The sequence below is a fragment of the Lonchura striata genome, chromosome 24, assembly GCF_050655825.1.
Source record: "Lonchura striata isolate lonStrDom1 chromosome 24, ASM5065582v1, whole genome shotgun sequence".
In the NCBI taxonomy this organism is placed as follows: domain Eukaryota; kingdom Metazoa; phylum Chordata; class Aves; order Passeriformes; family Estrildidae; genus Lonchura; species Lonchura striata.
In genome coordinates this window covers 1303071-1316579 of record NC_140726.1, presented here as the reverse complement: position 1 = coordinate 1316579, position 13509 = coordinate 1303071, and the positions used below count along the sequence as shown (strand labels likewise).

General features: G+C 49.7%; 1 protein-coding gene across 1 annotated transcript; it reads right to left on the bottom strand.

The window, feature by feature from the left end:
* Positions 1–1300: 1300 nt before the first annotated feature.
* KCNJ1 (potassium inwardly rectifying channel subfamily J member 1) lies at positions 1301–12385 on the bottom strand. The gene has a single exon (XM_085560089.1). The coding sequence runs from the start codon at positions 7200–7202 to the stop codon at positions 6087–6089; it is 1116 nt and encodes a 371-aa protein (XP_085416215.1). The 5' UTR covers positions 7203–12385; the 3' UTR covers positions 1301–6086.
* Positions 12386–13509: the final 1124 nt, after the last annotated feature.

Sequence of the window (13509 nt, the reverse complement as noted above, 5' to 3'; positions counted from 1 at the left end):
GGGGAGCTCATCTGAGCAGGAACCTTGGGCACTGCTGCAAACTAACACAGTGGGGACTCAGGGCCATCCCGGGTGGTGTGTGGCAGAATCATGGACTCAGCGAGATTGGAAAAGCCCTCTGGGGTCATGGAATCCAACCACTAACCCAGCACCACGGCGCTGTTGGGTTTTAACCGCTGGGGAAACTGAGGCACAAAGCAGGGAGCAGTGTCCGGCGTTCCAGAGCAGAGTTCCCTATGGAATATCGGTGTCTCCAGACCCAAGCTCGCCGTTCCTGATCGCCCCGCTCCCTTCGGGTGCAGCAGCAGCCGATGTTTACAGCCCCCAGCCCTCCACTCACACATCAGCTCCGAATTCACTGCCGACAATTCCCAGCGCTTCCGTGAAGGGGCTAAATATATCCTGCTAGCACGGCCCGTGCCAAAACCGAGCCACTAAATGCATTGAACTTTGTGTAATAAAACACGGAACAGTCCCAATAAATTCTTGCTTTGCTTTTCAAGCTTGCCGCCCTGCGGAGTCCGGGGCTGCGGAGCGGCGGATCCGCAGGTGAGCGGTGCCATCCTGTGGCGGCGGCAGGAAAACACCGCGGGGATCGCTGCATCCCCTAAAGAAATCCCCGATGGTCCCCAGAACCCCCGAACTCCCCAGCATTCCCCTGCTCCCCAACATCCCTGTGCTCCCCAAAACCCCAGATAGTCCCCAGAGCCCTTGAGCTCCCCAGAATTCCCGTGCTCCCCAACATCCCTGTGCTCCCCAGCATCCCTGTGCTCCCCAAAATCCCTGACCTCCCCAGCATCCCTGTGCTCCCCAGCATCCCTGTGCTCCCCAAAATCCCTGACCTCCCCAGCATCCCTGTGCTCCCCAAAATCCCTGACCTCCCCAGCATCCCTGTGCTCCCCAGCATCCCTGTGCTCCCCAAAATCCCTGACCTCCCCAACATCCCTGTGCTCCCCAGCATCCCTGTGCTCCCCAACATCCTTGACCTCCCCAGCATCCCTGTGCTCCCCAGCATCCCTGTGCTCCCCAAAATCCCTGACCTCCCCAACATCCCTGTGCTCCCCAGCATCCCTGTGCTCCCCAACATCCTTGAGCTCCCCAATATCCCTGTGCTCCCCAACATCCCTGTGCTCCCCAAAATCCCAGATAGTCCCCAGAGCCCTTGAGCTCCCCAGCATCCCTGTGCTCCCCAACATCCCTGTGCTCCCCAACATCCCTGTGCTCCCCAACATCCCTGTGCTCTCCAACTTCCGTGTGCTCCCCAACATCCCTGAGCTCCCTAAAATCCCTGTGTTCCCTTACATCCCTGTGCTCCCCAGCGTCCCTGTGCTCCCCAGCATCCCTGAGCTTCCCAGCATCCCTGATAGTCCCCAGCATCCCTGAGCCTCACAACATCCCTGTGCTCCCCAAGGTCCCTGTGGTCCCCAGCATCCCTGACCTCCCCAGCACTCCTGTGCTCCCCAGAATCCCTGTGCTCCCCAGAATCACTGTGCTCCCCAGAATTCCCATGCTCCCCAGCATCCCCATGCTCCCCAACATCCCAGCCTGGGATCCTGGGGTTCCTGACAGCCTGTCCGTGCTGGGCTATCACAATGGATTGATGTGGTGATTTTGCACAGCTTGTTGGGATGTGGTTGCCCAGGAGAGCAAGGGCTTAATGCTTTCTTTGCTTAAATTTGGCCAGCAGCATAAAAAAAAGGAGACAACAAGTGATTCTGTCTCATCTCCAGCCTCCTCTCGCTCATCCACCTCCCTGAGCAGCAGAATTTATGTGCAGCAATGAGTTTGTTCAAGTGAAAGTGTCCCCAGGCAGATGCTTCCACCACAGGAATGTCAGCTTGGCCTCAGGCATTATCTTTTGTGTGTATTCGAGCAGCCATGGAGAGAGCTTCAGCCTTCTTCATTCTTGTTCCAGTGATGCTATCACAGGGTTAAATGTGATTTAGGGACAGTGCTGGTGGTGTCAGAGGTTCCCCCAGCTGCAGCAGGAGAATTCACCCGACTTACACATTTTCCCTCTTTGCTTCCCTCTCTCTGCTCACATTCCTGGCCTGGTGCTGTGTTCTCTCCCTGCTCCTCTGGGAAACAGGAGCTGGGCCAGCACCACGACTGTGGATCAAGGCAGGGGTGATTTTAGGGGGAAGAAATGAGGTGGAAATCCTGGCTGTTCCCAGCTGAACTCCCAACGTTATGACCACCTCAGTTTGCCTGGGGAGAGGGAAGGGGATGGGACACCTCAGCTGCTGCCTTGTGTCCTTGCTCCCTGCTGCCTGGTTTGTGGTGAGCAGCAGAGTTTCCAGGGAATTGTGTACAGGCAGGAGCTATCCAGGCATTCACTGGCAGCCTGTGAGCAGTGGTCTGCCACAATCCAGCAGTGCGAGTCAGTGGGAGCATCTGAACAGTGTGCCAGGGACTTTTGTTATTATTATTGTTGTTGTTATTATTTAGGGGTGTCTTTTCATCAGTCCCTCCCAGAGCATGTGTGCAGGCAGTCAGCAAACCAGCACATGTCAGTTTACCAAAAGCAGTTATTTTAATTCATGGCCCTTTCTCCAGCAGTCAGCAGGATGCCTTATTCATTTGCCAGCAGGAGGGTAAATCTATTTCAAAATGATTGAAATATTATGCACAGCTTGAATGAATGTTTAAAATAAATACAGTAGAAGAAACATGTTGTTTGTGAAATGAGAAGATAAATTAAGTTTAGTGCAGACACATTTTTCCCAAGCTTGGCTGCTTGGCTTTCCCAGTGAAATCCTTCAGGCCTTAATCCAGCAGGAGCAGTCTGGTTTGCTCTCCTGAAGGGCTGGCCTTTCTCCCTAGACCTTTGCAGGGTAGGGGCCAGGCTGCCAGCTCCATGGGGTTCCCAGTCTGGGGGAAGCCCAAAGGCAGGAGGGCATCCCCAGGGAGCAGAGAGCCTGGGCAGAGCTGGAGAAGTGAAGCCCTGCCAGGCTGAAGAACCCGGCCTTTGTCTTCCCATATCGGCTCTGTGGTTCCCTCCAGCCGCTTCTGCTCAGCAAGATTAAATTTATTTTCGTCCTCTTAACTGAACTTTCTTTTAATGGCAGCAGAGGTGACAGCCCCCAGAATAGCTTTCCTCTGGAGCGTGTCCCGAGTGGCCTGTCCCTGATAACCTCCTTCCTGGCCGGGCCCTTATCTGCCGGGTGACAAACTGCTCTCCCTGGACAGCCAGAGGAAATTCCACTCGTTGCTGTGCTGCTGCCTCAGCTCTATCTCCTGCTGCTGCGGGGCTGGCAGGGCTCCCTGGGGTGACAACGAGCAGGAGGCTCGCTCCAGGATTCCCAGTCAGCTCCCAGCATGATCCCGCTCGGAGGGAGCCTGATAGCTCAGCCATGGGCCTGTCAGCTTTGGGTCCATCCTCTCGAATTTCCTCTGCTCCTGGATCCCTTCCAGTAACGCCAAAATACACAAAAGAACACAGTCACCCTCCTCTGGTGCAGGTGTGACCCGCAGCAGAGGGAACAGCAGGCAACCACCCCTGCAGGTGCTTTCTCTTGGAGCAGTGGTAGCATTTTGTGCTTCTAGAAATGGAACAATGCCTCCTCATGCTGCAGAGACAGGGCAAAGGGTTCCATCGCTGGGTCAGAAGAACACTGAGGTTTGGGATTTTGAGGAGGCTTTCCAAGGGCAGTACCTGGAACTGCATTGTTTAGGAACCCTCTAAGCTTTGGAGGGTGTGCACCACCTCTTGGACGGGCCCTGCAGAGCATTTGATTTCTTTTTCCCACAAGCACTAACATCCCAAACCAGTACTTAAAGTAGGAATCTTGCCTGACTCCTCATTGCACAGCTGACTTTGAGCTTTCAAATGGATTTTCCTTGGACTTGCTATTTTTGTCCAGTGGGGACACTTTTTCTGCCTCTATTAAAGGCATCTTGATGCATCTCTTCTCCCAGGGGTACGAGGTACAGCTTGTGAGCCTTGAGCACTGGCAGTGCCACTTTCTGGAGACATTATACCCAGGGAACTGAACAGGAAGCCTTGGGAGGAAATGCAGCAGCAGCTCTGGAAGGATGGAGCAGCCTTTTGGTTCAGACCACTCTGGGACTCTGGACACATCATTTCACTTCCCTGCACTCTCTGAGATTTCTGTGCATGCCCACTGATTTCTTGATGTTTGTTTTGGGGGATCAAAACTGCCCTTCCAAGCTGATTATATGAGGGGCACTAAGGTGCTGTGATGATTTGGACTGTAAAGTATTTTTTATACTGTTGGTTTGCAAAGTTGCAATCCAGCACAATTAAAATATCAGACAGTATCTGTGAGCTACCTCAAAGGTCTCACTCCTGCTTCTTTATTCACAGTTCTGGCCCTGGTACAGCCACTTTTGGTAGCTCTGATGTGTGATGAGAGCAGAACTTTGTGTGCTGACCTCACCATCCAGAGCGGAGACGGGTGTGACAGTGGTGCACTGAGGAAAGATTGACACAGCTCAGAATTGGCTTTTAAAGTGCTTTAGTGACATAATTGTTCAAACCATTGCTCTCTGTCAGTGTTTATGTCCCGTATTACAGATGGCAAATCAGAGATACAGAGTGAAGTGATTTGTTCTGGCCCAAGAGAGGAGTTCACACTACACTGGGACTAGGACCTGAACACTCCTGGTTCCCAGAGTGTGACTTCCATACTCATACTGTGCTCATTTGCAGCACAACTTTCTCTTGCCATCATCTGACCTGCTGAGTTCTCCCCTTCTTTTAAAACCACTTAGTCCAGCAGCTTTTAACACTATTTCCATTTTACCACAGCATTGAAAATTGATGAGTTGAGTTACATCACTGGGAAGAGTTCCCAAAAACTCTTTGGTCTGCCACTAGGACTCTCAGTAACAAAATGAATTGGGGAAAAAAAAAACTGACTGTGAGGAAGTAGAAATTCACTAAAAAGGTATTGAAGCTTGTTGTTGCATTTATGTCAAAAATCATCCCCAGAAAATGTTCAGCACTACTCAGCTCCCACCAAGCAGGAGTAGTTTCCTGTAGGGATGCACGTTTGGCTGTGGGGGGATGAACAGTTTGGAATCAAGTCTGAAGCCAAATGTTGGTAGGAGACTCCTGGGCTGTGTTTTTGTTTGAACAAGACCTTTGTGCTTCAAAGGGGAAGATAATTTCTGTTTGCATTGGGGATTTTTTGGAAGGATACAGCCAGAGCTGGGAACTTCCTCTCTTCTCCCAGTGGAGTCCTTTCTGCCAGGTGTGAAGGAATGAATGTGTTCTCCACCTCCCCACCTTTCTCAGGAGTTGTCTTCAAATATTTGCCTATTCCCCATCCAGGGAGCTCCTGGGGCAGTGAAGAGGAGCTGAAGGCTGGAACAGTTGGGAATAAGCTGCAAAAGTCCTTTTGTCCCGGAGTGGGTTTCTGCTTTTCCTTGATTTTTCAGTTTTCATTTCCATTTGGTCTTTTTCCCTGAATGAAGTCAAAGGCTTTCAGAGGGGAGAAGTCACATTTTGGAGTTGGAAATGCAGCAGCTTGGCCCAAGCTCTGTCTTCTGTATTTCCTAAGCTTGTCCTATCCCTTACTGCTCTGTCCTGCAGCTGTACCAGCCCCAAAGAAAGAGGGAAGGAATTGTTCCAGAACATTCAAAGGTGCTCAATTTCCAGAGCCAGAGACTTTGTTTTCATAGAGGTCTTTGGCAACCAGAAATTTTTTTGAGGTTTTGGATCCTAAGTCCCTTAGGTTTCTTTAGCTTTGCCTTCTGTCTTGCCTTTTCACATTCTCCTTCCAGCAGCTGTGTATCTTTAATGTCCTGAAATTTCTTTCCATCTTTTCAGGCTTTTTAACAGCTTTGCATGCCCCTGAAAACTTCAATGAGTTGGACATTCCAACATAGCAGCTTCATTAAATGTCCCATAGATATAAAAATATAAATTCTATGAAATATATATAGTGTAGTTAAATAGTGATCACTGGTATGCTGCTCCTCTTTGATTGGAGGCTTTTGAGAAAACAAATGTTGGGTTAGAGCAAACCCAAACCTATGTTTCTGTTTTGTTTTATTGATTATTTATTAATCCTCTCAAGATTGAATTCTCTCTAACAACTCAGTCCCACGAATACCTGGCACTACATTTTTGTGTCGCTGGTTTCATTGACTTCAGACAAGACAAAGCCAGGATTGTCATAACCTTTCTTCTCTTTGGCTTTGGCTTCCTTCTCATTGTAGAGACAGAAGGCACAGTGGGGTGTCTCCACAGCCACTGTCTTGCTGAAATTCTGGAAGTCCACTCTGTATTTCCCTTCTTTGGTCTTGGACACGATGGGAGCGAAGCGGTACCCCCAGAGCACCTCCTCGGGGATGTAGGACGTCCTCACCTGGCAGGTGGCACTGGTGGCCTCCACGGTGCCATCCAAAAACACCACCAGCTCAAAGTCCTGCTGCAGGAGGGTTTCTGCTGCCATGTGGAAGAAGGGGCTGTTCTTGTCTATGATGTGGTAAATGGTGAGGGGCGAGATGAAGAAGAGATTCTCGTTGCCAGCGTCCACAACGAATTCGATGTTGACCTGGTCCAGGATGATGGTCTCCCCCTCGGGGGTGATGGTGGTCTTCAGCAGCTTCCCGTAGATGTGGCTCCCAATCAGCAGGCTCTTGCGGAGGTTGGCCACGCGGATCAGGAGGCAGAGCTTCCCCCCACGCTTGCTGATGACAGCGTTCTTGCTGAACGTGATGGTCTTGGCCCGGTTTTTGGACCTGGAGATCTTGGCCAGGATGGCCCCACACATGAAGGAGTTGATGATGACACCCAGGATGGACTGGAAGATGAGCAGGAAGATGGCAGTGGCACACTGCTCTGTGACACACCTGAAGCCGTACCCGATGGTCACCTGGGTCTCCAGGGAGAAGAGGAAGGCTGAGGTGAGGCCGTTGATGTTCTCCACGCAGGGGGTGTGGTTGATGGAGGGGTTGAACTCGGGCAGGTCTTTGTGGATGTAGGCCACGACGTACCAGAGCAGCCCAAACAGGAACCAGCTGCCCAGGAAGGCCGAGATGAAGATGGTCATCTTGTACCTCCACCTGAGGTCCAGGATGGTTGTCCATATGTCGATCAGGAACACAAACCTGGACTGTTCCACGTTGCCAAATTCGATGTTGCACCTCCCATCCTTGGAGACGAGCCTGGCCCGGCGCCGGCTGCGCTCCCGGAGGTGGCTGGTGAAGCGTTCCCGGAGGTAGCTGAACATCCCCGCTGCTGACAGGGCTCTGCAGGGCGAGAAACAACGACCAGGGGGGTTTAACCTCTACCTGCAGGCCAGGGGGAAACAGGGACACAGGCTCAAGATGCTTGATTAGGACAAAGTTATATAATTTGCATATTTTCCCCCAGTTGGTGGGGAAGAGTTCCCGTAAGCTGGTGAGGAAACTCATGAGTTCCTTGCCTAAGGAGCATTCCAGCAAAAATCAATCATTTAGGTTTGCTCAATAAACTCCGAGTCAGTCAAGTGTTAATATTGTCCTGTGCTCAGCTGTGTAAGGGAAGCCTGGAGCAGCAGTAACTCCATCATGGGCATGTGTGGGGAAAACTGCTGGGTTTGGAGACCTTGCTGCCTTTTAGGAGATGAACCCTGGTCTGTTGATGCAGTTTTGTGTGTATCTTGACAGTAGGTCTCCTGGGTGAAATGTGGATAGGAAATTTAGGGACAAAGGGGAGCAGATGCAGGAGGCAAAATTAAGCCAAATACGCAGTTATTTTTAGCATGGTTAGAGATGGGGTTGGAGGTGTGAAATTCAGACCCTGGAATCACACAAGTATCTCAAATAGGATTATTAGGTGAGAACAAAAGAAAAGATGAAACTCCAGCAGGAGAATTTGGGTGTTTTCTCACCGCAAAGGTGATGCTAAGACTAAGAATGAATTTCAGAAGCTGATCCTTTAAAGGAATGTGTATCTCTCTGTCCCTCTTATTTTGTCCTGTATGTCCGGCCATGTTAACAAGAGGCCCAGGGAATAAAAGTCATTGATGGAGAAAATGCTACAGATGTGTTCAGACTGGAATTTGGATCACCCTACATCTGAAAAATTCCCAGTCTTGGAGTTCCTCAGACACACAGGTGTGGGGAGAGGCTGATGCACTGGAGTCAGACACTGCCTGGGATGTTCCTGGACCATCCTAGGGCCTGATTTTGACACAAAACTTAGGAGTGTTCTTAGAAATAATTGATTTCTGAGTTTATCACCCTTGAAGCATAAAATGTGTTTGGTTGCCAGAGAGGATGTTGGATTAGTGCACAGTGAGCCTGGACCCATGTGTGCCTTTTTATCTAGCTTTTGTTGAATAAAATCCTTCTGGAGTGCCTGAATGAGCTGTGTGCTGTGATCATGTGTCCTGGGGCAAAATGCTGCAGCTTCCAAGCAGTGCAAGAATGTGAAGGGAAAATATTCCCAGTGCTGACTCACACAGGGTTGTTCTGAGCCTGTGGGTCTCTGAGGAGATTCTCCAGTCACACAGAGTGAGGGTTTGGGGTTCCTGCAGCTGCCTGGGGATGCTTCCTTTGGGAAAACCTGTGAGTGCACCTGGAATGAGGAGATGTCGAGGGCTTTGTGTTTCTATTGTTACTTTACCTTCCCAATAGGAAGGGACAGTAAAAGAAGCTTCAGGGATGACTATTTAGAGCAAGCTAAAGATGCTACACCCTTATCTGAAACCCTGCCTCCTATCACCAGCCCACCCAGGCTTCCTTTTGGTCAGCAACAAAATGTTTGGGCTCAAATTGGTGTCAAGTGGACTGCCCAAGTTTTGCTTGACTTTGCGTGCTTAAATATTTGTGTCAAGACCTCTCCTAAACTCTAATTTCATACATCCAAAATGAGAATAATCCCAAGTGAGCTGTTAGACACTGGTAGGAGTTTCTTGAGAAATTTGTCTCATTTAACTGCAGCCATTTAAACGCTGGGGAAGTGTGTGTGCTAGTTGTACAGCTGACACAGGGAGGACCAAGTGCCCTCTCTGAGGGTCCCCTTGCCACCACAACAGCTTTATGAAGTCAAGAATTGCTGTTTGGCAAGGTTCCTTTACCCTGTAATATTAATTTCGAGAAGCTGTCTGATGTCTCAGCTGGCTAAAGCAGAAATCCTCCCACTGGACCCAGTTACAGGCGCCAGGAAACACCTTCACAGGTGTCAATCAGTAGCAAAGAGAAGATATTAAATTATCAAGGACAGAGTCTAAGTACAAATTAATTGCATTTTGTAAAGCCAGAAGTAATTCTATTATTTAATGTCCTTGTTAGTATCAGCAGTCCTAAGAATAAACTCATTTCTGTGTCTCTTACAGCTGCCTTCTTTCTGCACTTGGACTGAATCACCTTCTTCCCCTGCTCAATAAAAGAGAGAAATGAAGGTCACTTTGTACTGTACCTTTTCACCCTTTTGCTGTTGAATTTATTGGTTGCATATGGAGCTGACAGAGGTTAAACTTTAAGCCTGTATTCAAGGAAAGGGGAATGAGGTCACATTTTCCTGAACAATTCTCAAGTTTTATTTTCCTGACGCATTTTTAATATGTCCATGTTAATGCATAATTTGACCAGAAATAAAATATTCCTGTGCAACACATTATTCCAAGAAATTCTCCAGGGTTTAGACTTTCTGCACAAATGCACCCAACTTCAGCTGGCCCTTGTGTTCATTTTGTCCTTTTCTGCAGGAATATGAACATTGGCTTTACCAGAATGGCAGGGTGGAATTCTGGGATGCCTCACCTTGTACATCGTTAGCTGCACGTGCACTCCTTCGGCATAGAGGGGCTCCTAACCTCAAGGAATAGCTGTGAAGGGGAGAAATCTGCAGGAATTCTGGTTTCTACTCTGCCCATCTCCTCACAGCAGAGATCATGATAAATTACTGTCACAGTTCTGATCCAGTGTCCACTGGAAACCTCCTGGAATTTGGGTGAGGATCTGGACATGCAGCTGAACAGGTAACAGCCACAGAAGAGCTGAGAACAGCTTGCTCAGCCTGGATCCTTGAACCAACTCCACCATTCTTCTCCTGCCTCTTTAAATGATCCATGGCCCCTCCTGAGGCTCCTTTCCAAGTCCTGCTTAAGCTACCCCTGAGCAGATCAAAGAGGCAGAAGAATTACACCTCTCTTCAGGCAGGTTGACAAAGGAATTCTTCTTTCAACAAATCCCTTGCCCCCACACACAGCTGAAATGTGTTGATTTGCTTCAGCAGGAGAAAAATTCCCTCCTGGATAAGCATGCTGTGAGCATGTCAGTGACTGTCTGGAGAAGATTATAGAAAGTTATATAATACAGCAATTAAAGGCCTTTTAATTCAAATCAGCAAAGGTGCCTGACTACATCCTAGCTAATGTTTACCAGGATTGGTTTCCTGTTGGGCCCAAATAAACAGGGCACTGCTGTCTGTCTGGAGTGTGGAATTCTGTGTTGTGGGACTTGGGGGGTGCTGCTGTCCCCGGGCACAGAGGGTTTATAGACGGGGCACTGCTCCAGTTCCTGCACAGGGGGACGTTCACCAACAAAAACTCCATGAATAAACACCACCTGTCAAGGTTAGCTGTGAAACCAAGGAGGTCCCACTTCCCTGACCCAGTCTTGTATTTCCCAGTGATCACCAGAGGAAGAAAAAACTTTCACGTTTCCATTCTCAGCTTTCCAAGCACTCCAGCAGTGCCTCCACCCCAAATATCTGAGAGCTGTTACCTGTATTTCTGCCTGCTCCCTGCAGCCCTGCAAGTGGGTGACACCAACCCTTGCAGGTCCTGAGCAGCTGGAGCTCCTCTGCTCCCTCAGGAATGCTACTGAGCACTTCTCTTTGCTCTTACTTCCTTTCAGCTGGTCTGTTTTGAAAAGTTTGGATGTGGGGGATAACGACATTCAATTGTTCCTTGGGTAAATTTTAGTCCCGGGAATTGGCTTTCATCCCAGCCACGTGCAGCCCTTGAGGAGATCAGAGAGGGGAGGAAGGAAAAGGTGTTGAATGTTTGGTGAGGGGCTGGTAGGAACAAGGTTCCATCTCCTGCTCTGTCCCTGACGTTTGGTGTCTGTGGCTCCAGACTTCCCTTCCTGGCAGCTGTGGGTGAGGGAGCCAAGCTGGCACCAGGGCATCATTAGGGGGAGACAGAGCAGCTCCCTGAGCCCGCAGCCTGCCTAGAAACACATCTTTGTTAGGGATTCAGAGGAAGTTCTAAGCAGCTTAGGTAGAAAAAAGGGGATACAGAGTTAAAGGATTATTTTTTTTTCAGTCCTGTTCAGTTCTTTGCAAAACTCAGATCTTCTTTCAGTCCTTTCTGTGTTTTTCTTTTTGTTGAACTTTCTCTGAACAAAGTATGTGAAATATACAATTCCTAATACGTTATCAAATCCATTTTTATTAGAACAGCAAACTCTCACACTTACTCTCATGGTGGATTATCTGCTGGCTGCTTCACTGCTGAGCCCTTTGGGGAGGAGAGCTCGTTTGTCCTTTGCCAGCTGCCCTGGGCAGAGCAGGAATGAGCCTGGATGGCACAGAGGGCAGGAATGGCCAGATGATGGGATGGGATGGGATGGGATGGGATGGGATGGGATGGGATGGGATGGGATGGGATGGGATGGGATGGGATTGGGATGGGATGGGATGGGATGGGATGGGATGGGATGGGATGGGATGGGATGGAGCAGGAATGAGCCTGTAGGAAGGGGATAGCAGTTGCACCATTCTGTCTTGTTGCTTATATCAAAATCAGAATCAAGGACTGTCACAGAAAGCTGAATCAATTGGGAATGGAAGAAAATCTAAGGTCTCTGCAGCAGCCAGTTGGCCTTGGGATTTGTCTGCTGAGAACCTGATTTGAACCATCCTCTGAGCATCCTCCTGAGGGACACATCTGCCAAGGGACCAGACCTGCTGGCACTGGTGAGGTTCCTTCTTGGCCCTGGCAATGCTACCATGGAATATTTATCCTTGGCAGCAGCTCGGAGCTCTGAGCACTGTGGCTGTGCCTCAGAGTGTCGCCTGAAATGCCAGCTCCATGTGGGAAATGTGATCCTTCCATCCGGCTCAGAGCTAAGCTGGAGTCTTGTCACAGCTCCAGCCCAAGTGACTGCGTTTGCCTAAAGCCCAAGTGGAATTTCAAGTGGATATCCCAAAGGATTTTATCCCCTGCCTTGCCTTCTCTCCAGCTGAACAGAATGCTGTGAGCTCTCCATGCCCTTTTCCATCAGAACAGACAGAGGGGCACCTGCCTGCCTGCCTGGGGGCTGGGCATCAGCCCACAATATCCACTGGGAAAATGGAATATCCTTGGAAGATGTGTCTTCCAGCCCAGATTTCTGTGGGAGCACACAGCTCTGTGTGAGCACCCAGTGATGAAACCCCTGAAGTGCCAAACTGTCCCCCTTAGATGGGAGAAGGGGGAGGTCTCCTCCTCCTATCTCAGACCTGAGAGCCAGGCCAGCAGGGCCATAACCAGCACATGTGCAGCCCCCTCCCTTCCTCTCTTCATGCCCTGACTTTCAGGGGCAGAGCCATGCTGGCATGGTTCTGACATCTGTGGGATGTAGGGACTCTACAGGAGCACTTGGTTGCTCAAGGGACTCAGTCATCTCAGAAGTGCTGCCCTGCCCTGCCCTGCCAGGGGGTTCTGCCCCTCTGCCTTACCTGAGATCTTCTCATGGTGCTTCCCACCTGCTTGCTAGGGTTTGGCACCTGATGTGCTGCTGCTGAGCAGCCCCAGTGTGACTTGGGTGCCCCTTGGAGCCACTTTTCATCATATTGCTGTGATAAAAAACAGTCACTAATTCCACCCAGGAATGTTGTGCCCTGTACACATTGTTAGAAAGGAGGGGCTGCAGTTCCCCCCTCCAGATCTGAGGGGAAGAAATAACACCCTCATGGGAATGCAGGCCAGGGAATAAATGAAAGAACAGGCACTGCAACACTGAAGACTCAAGCAAATCTTGTTTCCTGAAAGCTTAGGAGTGTTTGGGGTCTTCAAAGGTTAAAATATTTACCTCTGATATATAAAGAAAGGATTTACAGTGATAAAGACATTACTGTCATTGTTAGCAATTAATAATACTGTAATTAGTGCTGCACAGAAATTAATCCAGGGCTGCATTTGCTGCGGGAGACTTAAAGGCTCCAGCAGACTGAGAGCAAAGGACACATCCCATACACAACCACTGGCAAGGGTTTGGTAGAGGAGCAGAAGCAGCATTTCCTCCTGTCCTGGCCCTTGCAAACACCTCTGGCTGCACAAAACCATCTGCCAGCATTCAGCAACAATCACTTCACAGGCTCCAGAGAAAACATCATGATTGGATATTTTTGCAGTGCCAGCTTCAATTCCATGGCTGGCCTGAACCTCCTGCTGCACCTTCTGCTGGGACAGGGAATTCCCAGGCACCAGCTCAGGCTGCAGCCACGCTGGGATGTTGCCTCTGCACGCAGAGAACTGGGAGCTGAGCTGCCTTTCAAGCAGGATTTCTCAGCAGAACTCATTTCTATTTTCAGACGAATAGGTTTCCACTGAAAATATTCAG

Excerpts from the sequence above, each read along its gene's own strand:
- KCNJ1 (XM_085560089.1), bottom strand. The coding sequence starts at position 7,202 with ATGTTCAGCTACCTCCGGGAACGCTTCACCAGCCACCTCCGGGAGCGC.